Source organism: Podarcis liolepis, assembly GCF_965112155.1.
Source record: "Podarcis liolepis genome assembly, chromosome: 7".
Taxonomy (NCBI): Eukaryota; Metazoa; Chordata; class Lepidosauria; order Squamata; family Lacertidae; genus Podarcis; species Podarcis liolepis.
Window position 1 is genome coordinate 94379599 of NC_139561.1, and position 20240 is coordinate 94399838.

Consider the following 20240-nt stretch of genomic DNA (forward strand, 5'->3'; position numbering starts at 1 on the left):
TGCCACTGTATTCTGCTCTGGTCAGACCTCACCTGGAGTACTGTGTCCAGTTCTGGGCACCACAGTTCAAGAAGGACACTGACAAACTGGAACGTGTCCAGAGGAGGGCAACCAGAATGGTCAAAGGCCTGGAAACGATGCCTTATGAGGAACGGCTAAGGGAGCTGGGCATGTTTAGCCTGGAGAAGAGGAGGTTAAGGGGTGATATGATAGCCATGTTCAAATATATAAAAGGATGTCACACAGAGGAGGGAGAAAGGTTGTTTTCTGCTGCTCCAGAGAAGCGGACACGGAGCAATGGATCCAAACTACAAGAAAGAAGATTCCACCTAAACATTAGGAAGAACTTCCTGACAGTAAGCGCTGTTCGACAGTGGAATTTGCTGCCAAGGAGTGTGGTGGATTCTCCTTTTTTGGAGGTCTTTAAGCAGAGGCTTGACAACCATATGTCAGGAGTGCTCTGATAGTGTTTCCTGCTTGGCAGGGGGTTGGACTCGATGGCCCTTGTGGTCTCTTCCAACTCTAGGATTCTAGGATTTCTGGACTCCCGTTCCTGCTCCCACCCTGCCATCTTGCCCCCGGTCCCGACGTCCCGAGCCGGGACTTTGATCGCCCATGAACTGGACTGTGACACTTGGACTGGCAACCATCTCCAATCTCCTTGCTAGACACTCCCAACCGAAAATGCATTAGATTCTGCTTCCTCCATGTGCCCAATTCTTAAATAGGCTTTATTTTAAAATTGGCGGGGGGGGGGGAGGTAGAGATGACTTAGTCTTCCAAACAACCCTTTATCCATTATAATAATAACAATAATAATTTATTTATACCCTGCCCATCTGGCTGGGCTTCCCCAGACACTCTGGGAGGCTTCCAACAAAATATTAAAATAACAGTAATGCATCTAACATTAAAAGTTTCCCTAAAGAGGGCTGCCTTTAGATGTCTTCTAAAAGTCTGGTAGTTGTTGTTCTCTTTGACATCTGGTGGGAGGGCGTTCCACAGGGAGGGCGCCACTACTGAGAAGGCCCTCTGCCTGGTTCCCTGTAACTTGGCTTCTTGCAGTGTGGGAACCTCCAGAGGGAACCTCGGTGCTGGACCTCAGCGTCCAGGTAGAACGATGGGGGTGGAGACGCTCCTTCATTAGTTAGTAGACAAGCTTCCCAGTGTAAGGAGAGGAAAGCAGACCTCTGAGCCCAGCCTGGCCCCCCACCAAATTCTGCCCGCATGCCTTGAGGCCCCAAGATGGGCGGAGGAAGGCCTGGGGGGCAGCTGCTGGCTGGGACTTTGATTGGGGCAGGGTGGGGGCACAAGGAGAGGGAGACAGGAAGACCGGCCAGGGGGTGGCACTGGGGGGGATTTATTCACATTGGTTATCTGCCAAAAAACCACCACCCCTGGCTGTGAGGAGGGTGGCGCCTCCTCCATGAATTCCTCTTCCACTCCCAGCCACTCCGCTCAAACCTTTGCTAAAATCCTGCTCTCCTCCCTCCTCTCCGTCTCAGAGGCTGGGCTTTCTGTCTCATCTCAAGAACCGCCAAAGCACCCACAATTGCCTCATCTCCCACCCAAACCATCCACATCAATCCTAAGCATATCCTGTTCTGATTTTTTGGTCTCCTTTTCCAGCTTTTCAGACTTCTCCCTTCCTTCCTTTCATGGAGACATCTAGTGCTTCTGTTTTCTTTGTCAGTGTCTCTGCTTTAGTGGTCAAATTTGTCACCATTTCACTATTTCTATCAATTCGGGCTAATAGCTTCTCCAAATTGCCCTTCATCTCTTCAGTCAGGTCTTTTTTAAGTCAGCAAAAGTTCCACCAATTCAGATGGGGACCTGTCCCCTGGGTCTTGCTGTGAAGATCTTCTACTCAGGCCCGGTGTTAACTGTTTTTCAACTGCCATAGTCAAAATCTCACTCTCCCTTTTCCAGCGGCACCTTATCAGTTTGCCAAGGTCACAGAATAACTCTTTCCCAAGAGATCCTGTTTCTTGCATTTTTCCAGCCCTCCCTCTTCCTTCCAGCCTGATACCCAACACACATAAGCTGTTTAACATAAAATCCAATTTCTCAAATTAAGATTCGAATTAAACAAATAAAGCAAATAATTACTTTAAGAGAGGAACCATAAAACAGAAAAAAGAAAGAATGTGTCCAAGAGGACCTAGCAATTTAGGTGTCCAGATAAGAGTGGTTGTCTTGCAGGAATCCAATTCTCTTTAAGTGGCTCAGAGTAGAAGAAATATTTTCCTTCAAGGAGAAACGAACTTGTCCAAACCTGTCCTATTTTAGCTTTTTCAGTGAGCTCTAAGTCCTTTTAAGAGCTCCAATTGTTTTTAAAGAACTTTAAAAGCCAGTGTGGTGTAGTGGTTAAGAGCGGTAGACTCATAATCTGGGGAACTGGGTTCGCGTCTCCGCTCCTCCACATGCAGCTGCTGGGTGACCTTGGGCCAGTCACACTTCTCTGAAGTCTCTCAGCCCCACTCACCTCACAGAGTGTTTGTTGTGGGGGAGGAAGGGAAAGGAGATTGTGAGCCGCTTTGAGACTACTTAGGGGAGTGATAAAGCGGGATATCAAATCCAAACTCTTCTCTTCTTCTTTAAAAATGAGACCAGAGTTTCATAAATCCCTCCGATCACACTCTTGGCACTAAAATGGTTTCTACCCTGTGTGAATTCTCTGATGGGAAATGAGATTGTTGCTTTGACTGAAGCACTTTCCACATTCCACGCACTGATATGGTTTCTCCCCTGTATGGATTTTTTGATGGGCTGTGAGACTTTCTTTCCTGGTGAAGCTCTTTCCACATTCCAGACACTGATAGGGGTTTTCCCCTGTATGAATTCTTTGATGGGAAGTGAAGCTTATTTTCCAGGTGAAGCTCTTTCCACATTCCACGCACTGATAGGGTTTCTCCCCTGTATGAATTCTTTGATGGGAAGTGAGTTTCGCATTATTAATGAATCCCTTTCCACATTCCACACAGTGATATGGCTTCTCCCCTGTATGGATTTTTTTATGCGAAGCGAAACTCTGTTTCCAGCTGAAGCTCTTTCCACACTCCAAGCACTGATAAGGTTTCCCCCTTGTATGAATTCTTCGATGAGAATTGCAATCTGAGCAATTCCTGAAGCTCTTTCCACACTCCAAGCACTGATATGGTTTCTCCCCTGTATGAATTCTTTGATGGGAAGTGAAACACTTTTTCCAAGTGAAGCTCTTTCCACATTCCAAGCACTGATAGGGTTTTTCCCCTGTATGAATTTTTTGATGGGCAGTGAGACTGGAGCTTTCACTGAAGCTCTTTCCACATTCCAAGCAATGATAAGGTTTCTCCCCTGTATGAATTCTTTGATGGGAAGTGAAACTGTCCTTTCGAACAAAGCTCTTTCCACATTCCGCACACTGATAAGGTTTCTCCCCTGTATGAAGTCTACGATGAGAAGTGAGATGGTAGCTGTGACTGAAGCTCTTTCCACATTCCGCGCACTGATAAGGTTTCTCCCCTGTATGAATTCGTTGATGGACAGTGAAACTTTCTTTCCTTGTGAAGCTCTTTCCACATTCCAAGCATTGATAGGGTTTCTCCCCTGTATGGATTTTTTGATGGGAAGTGAAATTGTCCTTTCGACTGAAGCTCTTATCACATTCCAAGCATTGATAGGGTTTTTCTCCTGTATGAATTCTTTTATGGGAAATGAAACTTATTTTCCAGGTGAAGCTCTTTCCACATTCCAAGCACTGATAGGGTTTCTCCCCTGTATGAATTCTTTGGTGGCAAGTGAAACTGTCCTTTCGACTGAAGCTCTTTCCACATTCTAAGCATTTATAGGGTTTCTCCCCTGTATGAATTCTTCGATGGGCAATGAGATGAGAGCACTGACTGAAGCTCTTTCCACATTCCAAGCACTGATAAGGTTTCTCCCCTGTATGAATTCTTTGATGGGAAGTGAAACTTTCTTTCCTGGTGAAGCTTTTTCCACAATCCAAGCAGTGGTAGTGTTTCTTCTCAAGGGGATTTCTTTGATGGGAAGTGGCATGGGAGCTCTGACTGAAGCTCTCTCCACAGTCTGAATCCTGATATGGCTCCTCCACTGTGTGGATTTTGTTGTAGTCTCCCTTGTTCTTCATTTCCAATTCATCACCACCTGAAACAAACAGGAATTATATTAGAGCCTTGGGAAGAAGTGCTGTCCCAAATTATGCAGCAATGCTCATTAATGTTTTGACAGGGAAAAACTGAAGGGAGTTAGATGTTATAATGTTCCTTTGTTCTGTAAAAATCTGTAGTTTCATATACAAATCAAGTTGAATATTGGATGTTTTCTCTCTTGAGTTTTTAAAAGATAACTGTACAGCTTGACTTGGTAACATCATTTTGTTCAAACTTAAATATGGACCTGTAATATATTCATAAATAAAGTGTGCTTTTATTATTATTTAAATGGTAGCCAATGAAGGAAAGTTCCCTGTTCAAAATTAAAATATAATCTATATGCTAATAAATAATAAAAAAATTATTTATACTCCACCCATCTGTGGGAAAATGATTGCTTGTACATAAGAGCATGAGCAGAGTTCTTATTATTGCAGAGTGATTTTACAGCACGAGATATTGCTAAGAGCATGGTGTGCACGTGAACACCTCATGCTAGACTAATGATTGGCTCACGTAGCATAACACTCTCTTTGTCTGTGGGCAAAAGCAAGGTTACATTCCTTTGATTTGGTACCTTTGAGTACCAGGCAGAGCAAGCGCAGCGCTGGAGGAGAGAGGATGATTTATTTCTTACTGCACACAATAAACATTGCGGCTGAAGCCAAAGCTTTTACTTCAAGTCATCTTGGTGTAAGACTGATTTCTTACTGATTTTCTTACTGATGTCGAGCTGATTTCTCGACAATTGGTGCCCCGTGTGACTACCTTTGGACTCCACGTTGTTTCTCATCGTTCAACGCTCACCACGCGTCTTTCATCCGCTATGGATCCCGGTGAGTGCTCCCTTGGTACCCCGCGTGAGTGATTCTGGACTACGTTACGGACTTATCAGCACTTATCTCGCCCGGCAAGGGCTTCAGGCTGCCATTCATCCTTCTAAGGATCCCTGGTAAGTGCTCCCTGCTCTTTTTGCAACTCTTGCAATCATGGGGACGTCTCTATCTGCACCACAGAAAAAGTTTTTTGAAGACCTTAAATTTCTTTTGGCCAGCAACAGCTTCATTGTCTCAGATGCTGATATCGTGTCTCTTATAGAAGCATTGGATATTCACTGTCCCTGGTTTCCTCAGAATGGGAATTATCATTTAAAAGACTGGGAAAACATAGGACAATTTTTCCAAAACCATCCTCAGATTGATGTCAAAGTTTTGCATGCCTGCTGTAAGGTTTATAAGGCTATCTCAAGCCTAACTCCTACAAATCTCCTCCTGGCCGCTGCTTCAGCTCCTTTGCCCCCCCTCCCAGTCCTCATGCTGCCTTCAGAAGCACCGTCTTATCAGCCTCCTAAACAGGCAGACATTTTTTCTCCTTCGGCTCCTGTCCTCCCTCCCCTGCATTCTCCGCATTCTTCACTTCCTGCGCCTCCCGTTACAACTCCTCTCCAAGAAGAGACTCTTTGTACTGCTGCTCCGTTGCTGCCTTTTGATTTTGATACTCCAAATCTCTTTCCTGTGATTGCTCCTGCACCCCAGCCCCTGTCATGCTGACCCAAACCGATGTTCTCGATGGGCTGACGGGAGGAGGCAATTTTCTTACCATTGCCCAACAGTTGGCCCTTGATCCTATGTATTGGGCAGCCACCACAGCCTCAGCCCAAGAGGCTCTGGCCTCTGTCCCTGATGACAGGAATGAGCGCAATGGCCGGTGGGGCAGCATCAGACAGGGCCCTGCAAAGCCCTATGGACAATTTGTTGATCGCTTGTATAATACCTTCAAGCGGCAAGTTCAGGACCTGGCAGCACAAGAACTGATTGTACGCCAGCTTGCGTTTGCTAATGCAAATGAGGACTGTAAGCAAGCGCTGCGCCCTTTGATGACAACATCAAATATAGCCATTGCTGATATGCTTAAAGCCTGCCAGTCAGTGGGCACTGCTAGCCACGGCCTTGTCCTCCGCCGTGTCCCAAAATCCTGCTAAGGATAAAACCTGTTGGATTGACAGTGGCTAAGGAAAAAAATCCAGCGGACCTTACCCATTACGTACCTGGGACACAAGCTGACAGCATCTGCTGCCATTCCAGTCACGCCTCAACTACAGTTCCCTGATCATCTTAAACTGGTGGATTTACAACAAATTCTTGGACAGCTGAATTGGATAAAGAGTTATTTGGACCTGCCCACCTCCACTTTGTCTCCACTATTTTCTGCCCTTAAAGGACATAAGGATCCAGCAGACAAGCTCACAGTCACCTCTGCAATGGAAGAGGCTCTAACCACTGTGAACAACCATCTCCGCAGATGTATGGTGGACAGGATTCCTTCTCTTTCCGTGGCACAATTATCACTTGCAGTATTTGCCACCCCGCTCCTTCCAACAGCTATATTGTACACCACAGGCCAGAAGCCTGGGGCTGTGTCTATTGTGGAGTGGCTTCACCTGCCTCATACTCCTCCGTGGAACGTGTATGCTACACCCAACAGCATCATGGACCTTGTTGCTAAGGGCCGACATCGAGCCCTTGCCCTCTCTGGAATGGACTTACAGTCAGTGTACCTGCCCTTCTCCCAGGAAGAATTTAAGCATCTGATGATTTAAGCATCTTTTAATTTAAGCATTTTAATTTAAGCATCTTTTTTGTTGCCCATCTCTCAAGCTCGAGACATTGTGTCACAGTGCTAAATCTCTCACAGTATGCGCTAAATCTCCCACAGTCATTCCTTTTGATGCAGTCAACCCTAGAGGCCTGCATCCCCTGACAATTTGGCAAATGGATGTCACCCACACGCCTTCTTTGGCTTCATTTTCTAAGGTACATCTCACTGTGGACACTGCCTCTGGCTTTATCTGGGCCACTCCTCTTAAAGGAGAGACCACTCGACATGTTATTCAACATTTGATGCGCTGTTTTGCTGTTATGGGAAAACCCCATACCTTAAAAACTGACAATGGCCTTGCGTATATTTCTCGGGCCTTTTCTGATTTTTGTTCTTTGTGGGATGCCCTCGCCGGACCAGCATCGCTTGGATTTTACCCCCCAGATCTCTTCTTTTTTTCTCCTCCCTCAGGAGTCCTGCCCTATGATGTGTTCCCCTGAGCATGTACAGAGGGCTGTCTTGGAACTATTGTGGACTCTTGGCAAGGGAGGGGGTGAAGGGATTTCAGTGTGTTCCAGTTGTTTCATTTTTGTGCTTTGGCATGGTTCCCGGACTGAAAGCAAGTTGCAATATGGTTCTTTAACAAGGCCTGCAAAGACAATGGGCTCTGTTCTCGACCTTGTTGCAATCTTTTTAGTTACAGCAAGCGAAATATGCTTGGCTAGTGCCTTTTAGCTGCTGAGAAAAATGATTTTAAAAAACTTTAAAAAGCTTTGAGCCTTTTTTGGTGGTGGTGTTCTAGCATTCCAGTAAATGCTTCATATAAGATTAGCAATAATATGAAGGATAATCGTATAAGTTCACCCCGTTTTTTTTATTATTATTATCGCTTGTAAAAATAGTGCCTTATTGTTTTCGTTTTAATCATAATAGCAGTATATTTTTAGGTCATTATCCATATTGTAATTGGACCTATGAGTATTTTGATGGAATTTTTTTTTGTTTTTTGTTTTTTTTTATTACCACTATGAGTGATAGGCCAAAAGTCTCAGTTAATAATGTCACAACTTACATGACTTATGACCAACAGGCTGCGTGTAGAGATTTTTATGTTTGGTTGGACTGGATGAGAAAGAGCAGTAAATCTACATGTTTGCTTCAATCTGATTTATGGTTATTCTGTGGCAAATTGGACCGAAGCTTTGTTTTTAATTCTATCATCTTTGTTTTAAAAATAATCAACAAAAAAACAAAACAAAAAGGTCAGAAATGAGAGAAGTTGCTTTATAAACTTTTTATGCTTTAAATGTAATCCTTGCCTCTAAAGGTGGAATTTATGCCTTAATTCATTCTCATTGTTGTATGTATGTATATAACTGATCAATCGACCAATATCTCTGTTATTATTGATTATATGGAACAAATGATAACCCATAATCCTTTGAATCCGCCTGAAGGTTTTGATCCATGGGATTGGTTATTTTCTTGGTTGCCTAATCGATTATGGTTAAGAAATTTATTATTGATTGTAATTGCATGTATTTTTGGTTTTATTATGGTGTGTTGTATTCAATGCTTGCTTTTTTTTTGATTTCCCAATATATTGCATGGTGGTTTCGACCAAGGCCCACCACAGGGGTTACAAGGGGAATTTATGTTGCAAAATATAAATGCTTAGGTAATGGGAATGCGATTCTGATTAATGGTCCCTCTTATAATATAAACAAGAAAAGAGGGCATGTGGGAAAATGATTGCTTGTACATAAGAGCATGAGCAGAGTTCTTATTATTGCAGAGTGATTTTACAGCACGAGATATTGCTAAGAGCATGATGTGCACGTGAACACCTCATGCTAGACTAATGATTGGCTCACGTAGCATAACACTCTCTTTGTCTGTGGGCAAAAGCAAGGTTACATTCCTTTGATTTGGTACCTTTGAGTACCAGGCAGAGCAAGCGCAGCGCTGGAGGAGAGAGGATGATTTATTTCTTACTGCACACAATAAACATTGCGGCTGAAGCCAAAGCTTTTTCTTCAAGTCATCTTGGTGTAAGACTGATTTCTTACTGATTTTCTTACTGATGTCGAGCTGGATTCTCGACACCCATCTGGTTGGGTTTTCCCAGTCACTCTGGGTGGGTTCCAACAAAATATTAAAATATAATAGGCCTTCACATATTAAAAGCTTCTCTAAACAGGGCTGCCTTCAGATGTCGTCTAAAAGTCTGGTAGTTGTTCTCTGACATCTGCTGGGAGGGTGTTCCACAGGGCAGGTGCCACCACCGAGAAGGCCCTCTGCCTGGTTCCCTGTAACCTCACTTCTTGCAGGGAGGGAACTGCCAGAAGACCCTCGGAGCTGGACCTCAGTGTCTGGGTAGAACGATGGAGGTGGAGATGCTCCTTCAGGGATACTGGACCAAGGCCGTTTAGGGCTTTAAAAGTCAGCACCAAAACTTTGAATTGTGCTCGGAAATGTACTGGGAGCCAATGTAGGTTTTTCAGGACCAGTGTTATGTGGTGTCAGTGGCCACTCCCAGTCACCAGTCTAGCTGCCGCATTCTGGATTAGTTGGTAGTTTCCAGGTCACCTTCAAAGGAAGCCCCACGTGCAGCACATTGCAATAGTCGAAGCAGGAGATAACTAGAACACGCACCACTCTGGCGAGACAGTCTGCGGGCAGATAGGGTCTCATCCTGCGTACCAGATGGAGCTGGTAGACAGCTGCCCTGGACACCAAATTGACCTATACCTCCATGGACAGCTGCAAATCTAAAATGACTCCCAGGCTGCACACCTGGTCCTTCAGGGGCACAGTTACCCTATTCAGGAGCAGGGACTCCTCACACTTGCTCACCTCCGGTCCCCAATTTGGATGTTTTCTTAAATTCTCGACATCAGAGATTGCAGCAGAAACTTGTCATATCAGCATTAGTATTATTATTTAAGTTTCCTTACTTAAATGTTACATGACATGGAGAAATTACAGGGGACAAGGCAGGGGGCCTTCTCGATAGGGGAACCTACCCTGTGGAACGCCCCCCCCAGCAGATGCCAAGGAAATAACGATACAACTTTTAGAGGACTTCTGAAGGCACCTCTGTATTGGGAAGTTTTTAATGTTTGATGTTTTATTATGGTTTTATATTTGTTGGAAGTTGCCCAGAGTGGCTGGGGCAATCCAATCAGATGGGAAGGACAAAAATAATAAAATTATCATTATTGTTACTACAGGGTTCACTGCCTGAGATTCAAAAAGCCTGGCTCTGTTTTGGGATGGAGTTTGTTTGGTTCAGTCGTGGAATCTGTGCCATCTCCAATGTCAAGCGACTCTTTGGTCAACCAGAGAGAGCCAGAAGCAAGAACAAAAGCAGAAAACTTGACTGAAGCTAATTCAACACCTCAAATCACTCTGAATCCTACATTTAAGAAGGCCTGGGCAGTTCGGACAGCCTAATCGTGGTTTTAAACCACAGAACTGGAGGAAGAATATTCACAGGGAAAACAATCAATAGCCATCCATCCAAGGTTTGCTGTGGGAGTGTTAACATCCCAGGTGCTGTGGGTGGCGCTGTTGAGCCCCATCGAAATATCAGAGGTTCGTCACATAGAGAGATGACTTGATTTACAAAACAGATAGGATGATCCAATAGGGAGCCTTACCGAGAGAGTCCAAGATCCCACGATTCTCCTCCATGACTTCCTTATGGAGAGCTCTCTGGTCAGGATCCAGCAACGCCCACTCCTCATCAGTGAAATGGACAGCTACATCTTCAAAGCACACTGGACCCTAACAGAACAGGGAAAAGGCTGTCCTCTTAGAGAACATTCACCTGGCTCTGTTGTTTTCTACAGCGGCCAGACCCCTCTCTGCCTTCCTCATCCCTCTCTCCTGCTGCAGCTTCTGCCTCGGAGTCTGGGCTGCTCTCTGCCACAGACTCCCTCTGCTCCCTGAGCCCTCTTCCCTCTCCAGCTTCAGACCCCTCCTCCTCCTCCTCCCAGTCGGCTCCCTCTTCTCTGGCTCCTCCCACCATTCCTCTGCATCCAGCCAGTCTGCATCCAAGCAGTCCTTCCCCACAAGGCTCCTTCCCCCTACCTGATCTGGGTCCACAGCTGCTGCCTCCCCTCCACCACCATGAAAAGATGAAGGAGCAGGTCTTGGTGGCATCATTCCGTCACCTGGGAGAGACCAAGGTAAGTGGAAACCGTGAGCGCCTGCTTCTCTCAGAGGTGAAACAGTGCATCTCTCAGTACAGATGGGGCTTCGTCCAAGTCTCCCCTGCTAGCTTCCGGTTCCGCTCTGCTTTAATGGAGGCAGCGGGAGATCGTTGGAGAAGGAAAAACAAGGATGACTGAGGGTAATTCTCCTTGCACGTTTCCCCCAGGGACAGGGAGGAACTGGCTTCACTCCCAGTTCGTCTTGGTACCAGGCTCCGGCTCCGGCATGGATTGCGGGAGGCAGGGAGGCGCTGAGTGCAAAAGCCCTTCGCCTGCCAAAAACCCTCCTGCGCCGCCATTAAGAAGCAGAGGTTCTCCTGTCAATCAGAGCTCAATTTGGACTAATGTACAGGCATTGCTGGAAGAGATAATAAACTGTGGAATTGAACCAGCTGCAGTAAAAGTCTTCCCACCTGAGTACATTTGGACTCATTTGTACCCATTTCATATAATAGTTGTGCAAAAATACATCTCTCTCCCCCCCCCCCGAGCTCTGGGCTCCAGGTGTCTTCCCCCAAAAGATGTAAAGAACTCACAATTAGTTTCGAAACCAAGAGAATGTGACAAAACGGGGGAGAAAACACTCCTTCCTCCTTACCCAGAGGCCTCACTCTGGCGTCCAACGGAGTCTTCTCTGCCTCAGAAGAATCAAGACCCCTTTCTGCCAAAAGATCCTTCCTCTGAAAGATCAACAAGGATTCAAAGCAGAGAATGGGGAGAAGGGTTAGAGAAGGAATGGCAGAGGCAAGCGCTTTCGGGGGACAGAGGTAAAAGCTGCTTCCTGCTTCTGCTAGACTGGTGTCTGGGGTTGGCTGCCAGGACCATGAAACATTGGTCCTCAAGGATCTTCACTGGCTCCCAGAACGTTTCCCAGCACAATTCAAAGTGTTGGTGCTGATCCTTAAAGCCCTAAACGGCCTCAAAGGCCCAGTATACCCAAAGGAGCGTCTCCATGGACTGAGGTCCAGTTCCGAGGGTCTTCTGCCGATTCCCTCACTGTGACAAGTGAAGTTACAGGGAACCAGGCAGAAGACCTTCTCCACAGTGGCCCCCACCCTGGGGAATGCCCTCCCATCAGGTGAGAAGGAGATAAGAAAATGCATAACTTTTAGAAGACATCTGATGTCTTATTATGCATTTACAGTGGTACCTCGCAAGACGAATGCCTCGCAAGACAAAAAACTCGCTAGACGAAAGGGTTTTTTGTTTTTTGAGCTGCTTCGCAAGACGATTTTCCCTATGGGCTTGCTTCGCAAGACGGAAACGTTTTGCAAGTTTGTTTCCTTTTTCTTAACACCGTTAATACAGATGCGACTTGACTTCGAGGAGCAACTCATAGAACGTGGTGTGGTAGCTTTTTTTGAGGTTTTTAAAGACTTTGGTGATTTTTGAAGCTTTTCCAAAACTTTCCCGACACCGTGCTTCGCAAGACGAAAAAAATCGCAAGATGACAAAACTCGCGGAGCGAATTAATTTCGTCTTGCGAGGCACCACTGTATATGTGCTGGAAGGCACCCAGCCACATGGGTGTCATAAATAATAATAATAATATGCTTTCCAAAAAAGGATGGGCCATTAGGAAATGATTTGGGAATACTCTCCCTCCTCTTTGGAGCCCCTTGGGAGTATCCAGAGGAAAGTCTCTCTCACCTGCTGCTCTGCCTGTTTCCTCTCCTCTGCCTGACTCAGGAGGAAACCTTCGGCCAGGGCCACCGCCTGGGAACTGGTCTCCGCTCCGCATTCCCTCACCCAGATCTCCATCTCCAGAGGAAGGACAGCCAGGAACTGCTCCAAGATCACCAGGTCCAACATCTGAGCTTTCGTGTGTCTTTCTGGCTTCAGCCATCGACAGCAAAGGTGGTAGAGTCGGCTGCAAACCTCTCGGGGTCCTTTGGCCTCCTGGTAGCAGAACTGCCTGAGCTGCTGGCTCTGCACCTCTGAGGAAGGGGTATCCTCCTCACCCAGTTCCTTCTTCACAGAGTTTTCCCCGAATCCCCCACTGCTCCCAGTTTCCATGGCATGGCCTCTTCCTGCTTCAGGGCCAGCTGAGTCTTGCTCATCCATCTGGGCTCTCCGGAAATCTCCAAGAGATGGGAAGGAGCCCCTTGGTCCTCTGCCAAGTTCTAATGGAAGGTGCAGCAAATCCTATGAATCAAACACATTCTTCTATTATAAGATCAAAGCACAGCCAAGAGAAGAAGAGTGTTCCCTAAGGAAGCATGGGGAGAGGAACCTTCTTGCCAAAGGTTGCAGGCAGCTTTACCTGCAGCAATTGCATGTTGATTGCCCTCTTAAAAGACAAAGTACAGCAACTGGAGGAACGTGTAGCTACGCTCCAAAGAATTAGAGAGCTGGAGCTCTTCTTGGAAGCAACAGAGCACACCGTCTCCACCAAGGAGGAGACAGGGGACTCCCCTGAGAAGGAGGCCAGTTCACCAGCACAGGAGCCAGATATATGGAGAAACGTGACTCAAAGAAGTAGGAGGCCCAGGGTTCGCTCTGATTGTTTAGAAATACACAATCGCTTTGAGGTCCTCTCCCCTAACATGGAAGACGAAGAGCAGACTCCATTTGAGGATCTCTCCCTCATTACAGTCGATCAGGTATATGAAGACGAGCAGCAAAGTCAGTCTTCAGGGAATGTGCAGGCGATCTTGGAACGGACAGCTCACGGAAGAACCAAACCTAAGAGGAGGCGTGTAGTGGTGATAGGGGACTCCCTACTGAGGGGAACAGAAGCAGTCATCTGTGGGCCTGACAAGATGTCTCGGGAAGTGTGCTGTCTCCCCGGGGCAAAGATCCAAGATGTAACTGAACGACTGCAAGGAATCATAAAACCCACTGACAAATACCCCTTCCTCTTGGTTCATGTGGGAACCAATGACACTGCAAGCAATAGCCTCCAGAAGATCAAAAGAGACTACGAGGCTCTCGGCAGGAAATTGAAGCAACTAAATGCACAAATTGTCATCTCATCTGTCCTCCCAGTTAAACGACGTGGCCCAGGGAGAGAGGGAAAAATAGTGGAAGTGAACAGCTGGCTTCGCAAATGGTGTAAACAGGAACGGTTTGGATTCTTAGATCACGGACTGCAGTTTCTTGAAGATGGACTTCTGGCAAGCGATGGGCTGCACCTCACAACGGTTGGGAGAAATGTTTTTGCCAAAAATCTCAGAAACCTCATCAGAAGGGCTTTAAACTGACTAATGTGGGGGAGGGAGACAGTGCTCCTGAAGGTAGGAGTCTATCAATTGATGAAGATGATCATCCAAATGTCATAGACCAAATGGAGCAAGCAGCACGCAGACCTAGTGGTGGGAGGAAAAAATCCTTAAATAAGAGACACGGGGGAATGATTAATGGACTTCAATGTCTGTACACTAATGCGCAAAGCATGGGAAATAAACAAGATGAGCTTGAGCTCTTGGTACAGCAAACTAAATATGACATAATAGGCATCACTGAAACCTGGTGGGATAAGTCCCATGATTGGAATGTAATAATGGGGGGATACAATCTATTTCAGAGAAACAGACCAGACAAGAAAGGAGGAGGAGTGGCGTTATATGTCAGGGATGTGTATACCTGTGAAGAAATCCAAGATTTAGAACCTCAAAGCCAAAGTGAGAGCATTTGGGTCAAAATTAAGGGAGAGAAGAATAACAGAGACCTCATTGTGGGAGTTTACTATAGATCCCCAAGCCAAACGGAGGACATAGATGATGCCTTCCTGGAACAGATGGCCAAGCATGCAAAAGGAAGGGAGATAGTAGTAATGGGGGACTTCAATTACCCGGATATTTGTTGGATGTCAAACTCAGCCAAGAGCATAAGGTCAAACAGATTCCTCACTGGCCTTGCAGACAACTTCATTGTCCAGAAAGTGGGAGAAGCAACAAGAGGAACAGCCATTTTAGATCTGGTCCTAACCAATGTTGATGACCTGGTTAGTGGGGTAGAAGTGGAAGGATCATTAGGCGCGAGTGATCATGCTCTTCTGAAGTTTACTATACAGCGGAAAGGAGCAGCCAAGCATACTAGGACTCAATTTCTTGACTTTAAGAAAGCCGACTTCATAAAACTTAGGGAAGTGCTGGGTGAGATCCCATGGACAGTAATACTAAAAGGAAAGGGAGTTCATGATGGCTGGGAGTTTGTTAAGAGGGAGATAGTAAAAGCACAACGTCAGGCAATACCAATGAGACGGAAACATGGAAGGTGCTTAAAGAAGCCAGGGTGGCTATCTAAAGAACTTTTAACTGAGTTAAGATTAAAAAAGGATGTGTACAAAAAATGGAAAAGGGGGGAAACCACCAAAGAGGAATTCAAACAAATAGCCAGCACGTGTAGACACAAAGTCAGAAAAGCTAAAGCACAGAATGAACTCAGGCTTGCTAGAGAGGTTAAAAGCAACAAAAAAGGCTTTTATGGGTATGTTCGTAGCAAAAGGAAGAACAAAGAAACAGTGGGGTCACTCAGAGGAGAAGATGGTGAAATGCAAACAGGGGACACAGAAAGGGCTGAACTCCTCAATGCCTTCTTTGCATCAGTCTTCTCCGATAAAGAAAACAATGCCCGACCTGAAGAATTTGGAGCAAATGATTCAGCAGAGGAAACACAGCCCAGAATAACTAAGGAGATAGTACAAGAATACTTGGCTAGTTTAGATGTATTCAAGTCTCCAGGGCCAGATGAACTGCATCCAAGAGTATTAAAAGAACTGGCAGATGTGATTTCAGTACCACTGGCAGTCATCTTTGAGAATTCCTGGAGAACAGGCGAAGTCCCGGCAGACTGGAGGAGGGCAAATGTTGTCCCTATTTTCAAAAAGGGGAAAAGAGAGGACCCAAATAATTACCGCCCAGTCAGTCTGACATCAATACCAGGGAAGATTCTGGAGCAGATCATTAAGCAAACAGTCTGTGAGCACCTAGAAAGGAATGCTGTGATCACCAACAGTCAGCATGGATTTCTGAAAAATAAGTCATGTCAGACTAACCTGATCTCGTTTTTTGACAGAATTACAAGCCTGGTAGATGAAGGGAACGCAGTGGATGTAGCCTACCTTGATTTCAGCAAGGCCTTTGACAAGGTGCCCCATGATATTCTTGTAAAGAAGCTGGTAAAATGCGGTCTTGACTATGCTACCACTCAGTGGATTTGTAACTGGCTGGCTGACCGAACCCAAAGGGTGCTCATCAATGGTTCCTCTTCATCCTGGAGAAGAGTGACTAGTGGTGTGCCACAGGGTTCTGTCTTGGGCCCGGTCTTATTCAACATCTTTATCAACGACTTGGATGATGGACTCAAGGGCATCCTGATCAAATTTGCAGATGACACCAAACTGGGAGGGGTGGCTAACACCCCAGAGGACAGGATCACACTTCAAAACGACCTTGACAGATTAGACAACTGGGCAAAAGCAAACAAGATGAATTTTAACAGGGAGAAATGTAAAGTATTGCACTTGGGCAAAAAAAATGAGAGGCACAAATACAAGATGGGTGACACCTGGCTTGAGAGCAGTACATGTGAAAAGGATCTAGGAGTCTTGGTTGACAACAAACTTGACATGAGCCTACAGTGTGATGCGGCAGCTAAAAAAGCCAATGCAATTCTGGGCTGCATCAATAGGAGCATAACATCTAGATCAAGGGAAGTAATAGTGCCACTGTATTCTGCTCTGGTCAGACCTCACCTGGAGTACTGTGTCCAGTTCTGGGCACCACAATTCAAGAAGGACACTGACAAACTGGAACGTGTCCAGAGGAGGGCAACCAAAATGGTCAAAGGCCTGGAAACGATGCCTTATGAGGAACGGCTAAGGGAGCTGGGCATGTTTAGCCTGGAGAAGAGAAGGTTAAGGGGTGATATGATAGCCATGTTCAAATATATAAAAGGATGTCACATAGAGGAGGGAGAAAGGTTGTTTTCTGCTGCTCCAGAGAAGCGGACACGGAGCAATGGATCCAAACTACAAGAAAGAAGATTCCACCTAAACATTAGGAAGAACTTCCTGACAGTAAGAGCTGTTCGACAGTGGAATTTGCTGCCAAGGAGTGTGGTGGAGTCTCCTACTTTGGAGGTCTTTAAGCAGAGGCTTGACAACCATATGTCAGGAGTGCTCTGATGGTGTTTCCTGCTTGGCAGGGGGTTGACTCGATGGCCCTTGTGGTCTCTTCCAACTCTATGATTCTATGATTCTATGATTCTAGGAGGAGGAGGGAGAAGTCATAACTGTGAGTGACAAGTGAGTGTAATCTGGAGCCAGGGCAACAGTGGGGGTCCCTCCCAACCCCACTTCATAGTCCAGAGCTTCGCCCCAACCCAACCATATCTGCTTGGGTGGCTTGGTGAGCAGCAGGGCCCATGTCTAGCTCCAGCCACCGTCCCTTGGGGACTTCCTGCTCTGGATCCGAGGGGACGGTGGCAAGGCCCTCTGGGTGGAACTGCCCTGGAAGACGCCTCGGAAACTGGCCCCAAATGCAGCGGTTGGGTTCTCAACTGGGTTCCCTCTTTTACTAATGGCATTTCTATCCCACCTTTTCTCCAACAGGCTTCAGGTGGGGTCAGGGACTGGACCCAAGAGGAATGCTGGAGACCCCCTTCCCTCCTCCTGAACCTTCCCGAGAAGAGGAGGACAGTATAGATTGACAACAGTGGTTTGCAGAAGGTCATAGTTCAGAGGCTGCAGAGGGGAGAAGCTGGGAAATATTGGGAGAGCAGCAGCAGGAAGCAGCAGCACCAGGGGAGAGAAAGTTGACAGACTCTGTGTCTTCAGAAAGCATTCCTGACCCTCCTCCCAGGATCCAGCATGCATTGAGAGTAGGAGAACAGGAAGCTCAGAGGCAGAAAGCACAGATCAGCCGACGCAGGGATGACGTAGAAGAGGAGAGACAGAGGGGTGGGACTTTACTCAGAACAACGCCATTACTGCAATGAAGAGGCGCTGTTCAAAGTCTCTCTCTGTAAATATTGAATAAAGGACTCGGCAGGAACTCTTCTTGTTGTCTACTTCTTGGCTGGCCACTGGGGGAGGGATGGGATTCCCTGAAGCCTGACAGGTGGCATCTACCCCTCCTCACTGAAGACCCACGAAAATCCTTTGGCATACATGTAGTTCCTGTTTTAAAATACCTGCATTGGTTGCCAGTTCATTTCTGGGCCTAAGTTCATCAACAGACCAACACTTTATATTGTTTTGTTGGCAATGGAAGAGGAGAAAGGCCCATGACTCTCCCTTAATCGAAGCACAACCACAAGGGCTTTGCCATGGGGAATGCTCTCTGTTCACTCTGTTGTGTTTCCCCTTTATTTTTGGTTGCGTTCAAACCAATTCATTAACCCAAAAGTCATACGCTGACCACTGACAATGAACCTGATGTCGCAAATTAATTACGCTGCTTTTGTGATATACAAATGGCATGAGGAGAGTTGCTTTATTTATCTGTATCCTTTGTTATTCCTATGATCCTTCTTTATAAAACCCAATAAAAAGTTATTCAAAAAACAAGAGGAAACAACACACACACACACACACACACACACACACACAGGCTCCATCTGTGTGGCATCTGATATGTTAGAAGGCTTTAAATTAATCACCAGGAAAGGAAAAGGTTAGCAAAGAATATGAGAGGAGAAGACCAGAAGGTTTTGGTGGAGGAAACAGGGTTTCAAACTGAAGATAAAATATTTGTGTGTTACTGTGACAAATACCAATTTATGTTGTTTCAAAATCATTATGTGCTGAAATTAAAGCCTATGTCAAGCTGGGGGATGCAGAAATATTTACCTCTTTTTATGCCAAGTTAAAATGGAGGTTATTGCAAGATGCCCAGGAAAGAGACGTAGGACGGGATCCTCCTTTCTGTTTGGGCGCTTCTTTAGATGACTTTCTCTTGGATAAAAAGAGACAAGGGCTCTGGGATGCCCCCTTTCGCCCCTCTCCTTCCAGACATGACATCAACGTCTGTTGCAAGAAAGAAAAAGAAGGGGAGATAAAAGGAAGAGAGCCCCCCGCCCCCCGGAACCGGAGTTGGTGAAGGAGGCCGAGAGTCCCTCGGAGACCCCCCCGTCCAGCTGCCCCTGGAGCCTGGCAACTCCTGGGAAAGAGAGCCTTCCTTTGCCCCCCCCCCCCCTCCGGGAGGAGAAGCCAGGCCGAGCCTGGTCCTGGGAGGAGGAAGAGGAAACCGAAGGCGCGAGAGCCTCAGCGTCGCGGGGCAGGGAGTTCCGCAGGCTTGCCCCGAGAGGAGCCCGGCAGGCGCAGGGGAGGCTGCTCTGGCCGGAAGGGACGTCAGAGGGGAGGAGGAGGAGGAGGAGCGGCCCGCCTTCCTTTCCTGTCCTCTCTAGGAAGCCAGCTCGGCGCCCCTTAACCCTTCACTCTCCCGGCGGAGGAGCCCGGGCGTCGCGCAGGCGCAGAGCTGCCCCTTCCGGGGGGGGGGAGGGAGGAAGCAGGACTCAGAACCCGGGACTGGGCGCGTGTGCGTGTGAAGGGGAACCCGTGTCCCGGAGGAGGAGCCCCTCTCTCTGCCTGGGGCTGCGAAGGGGCGCCTGGGCGGGGGAGCGGGGAGCCTTCCAGGGGGGGCCAGATGGGGGACCCGGGGGTGTCTCTCTTGGGGGCTCCTGGGGGGGCTGCGGGGCAGTGAGCCCTGTCCCAAGAAGAGGGGGTCCGGGGGGGCCTGGCAGGGTCCGGGAAGAAGGAGCACTGGGCGCGTGTGCGTGGGAAGGGGGAACCCGTGTCCCGGAGGAGGAGCCCCTCTCTCTGCCTGGGGCTGCGAAGGGGCGCCTGGGCGGGGGAGCGGGGAGCCTTCCAGGGGGGGCCAGATGGGGGACCCGGGGGTGTCTCTCTTGGGGGCTCCTGGGGGGGGCTGCGGGGCAGTGAGCCCTGTCCCAAGAAGAGGGGGTCCGGGGGGGCCTGGCAGGGTCCGGGAAGAAGGAGCACTGGGCGCGTGTGCGTGGGAAGGGGGAACCCGTGTCCCGGAGGAGGAGCCCCTCTCTCTGCCTGAGGCTGCGAAGGGGCGCCGGGGAGCGGGGAGCCTTCCGGGGGGGGCGCAGGGGCCAGATGGGGGACCCGGGGGTGTCTCTCTTGGGGGCTGCGGGGCAGTGAGCCCTGTCCCAGCAAGAGGGGGGGCCTGGCAGGGTGCCGGACTGGGCGCGTGGGAAGGGGGAACCCGTGTCCCGCCTGGGGCTGCGGGGGAGAACCATGTCTCTGGCACCTGGAGCCCCTGGAGAAAAAAGGGGGATGGAAATGCCACGGACAACTAAATAA

The 20240-nt window shown here is 47.6% G+C and overlaps 1 protein-coding gene across 1 annotated transcript; it reads right to left on the minus strand.

Moving 5' to 3' along the window:
• Positions 1–2098: 2098 nt before the first annotated feature.
• LOC310712800 (uncharacterized protein) lies at positions 2099–19245 on the minus strand. The gene is made up of 7 exons (XM_083516169.1): positions 19178–19245; positions 18765–18941; positions 12620–13114; positions 11568–11649; positions 10848–10930; positions 10415–10541; positions 2099–4146 (listed from the first exon to the last, which is right to left on the minus strand). Exons 3-7 carry the CDS (start codon positions 13031–13033, stop codon positions 2660–2662), a joined length of 2193 nt encoding a protein of 730 aa, XP_083372295.1. The 5' UTR covers positions 13034–13114; positions 18765–18941; positions 19178–19245; the 3' UTR covers positions 2099–2659.
• Between the last annotated feature and the right edge of the window lie 995 nt (positions 19246–20240).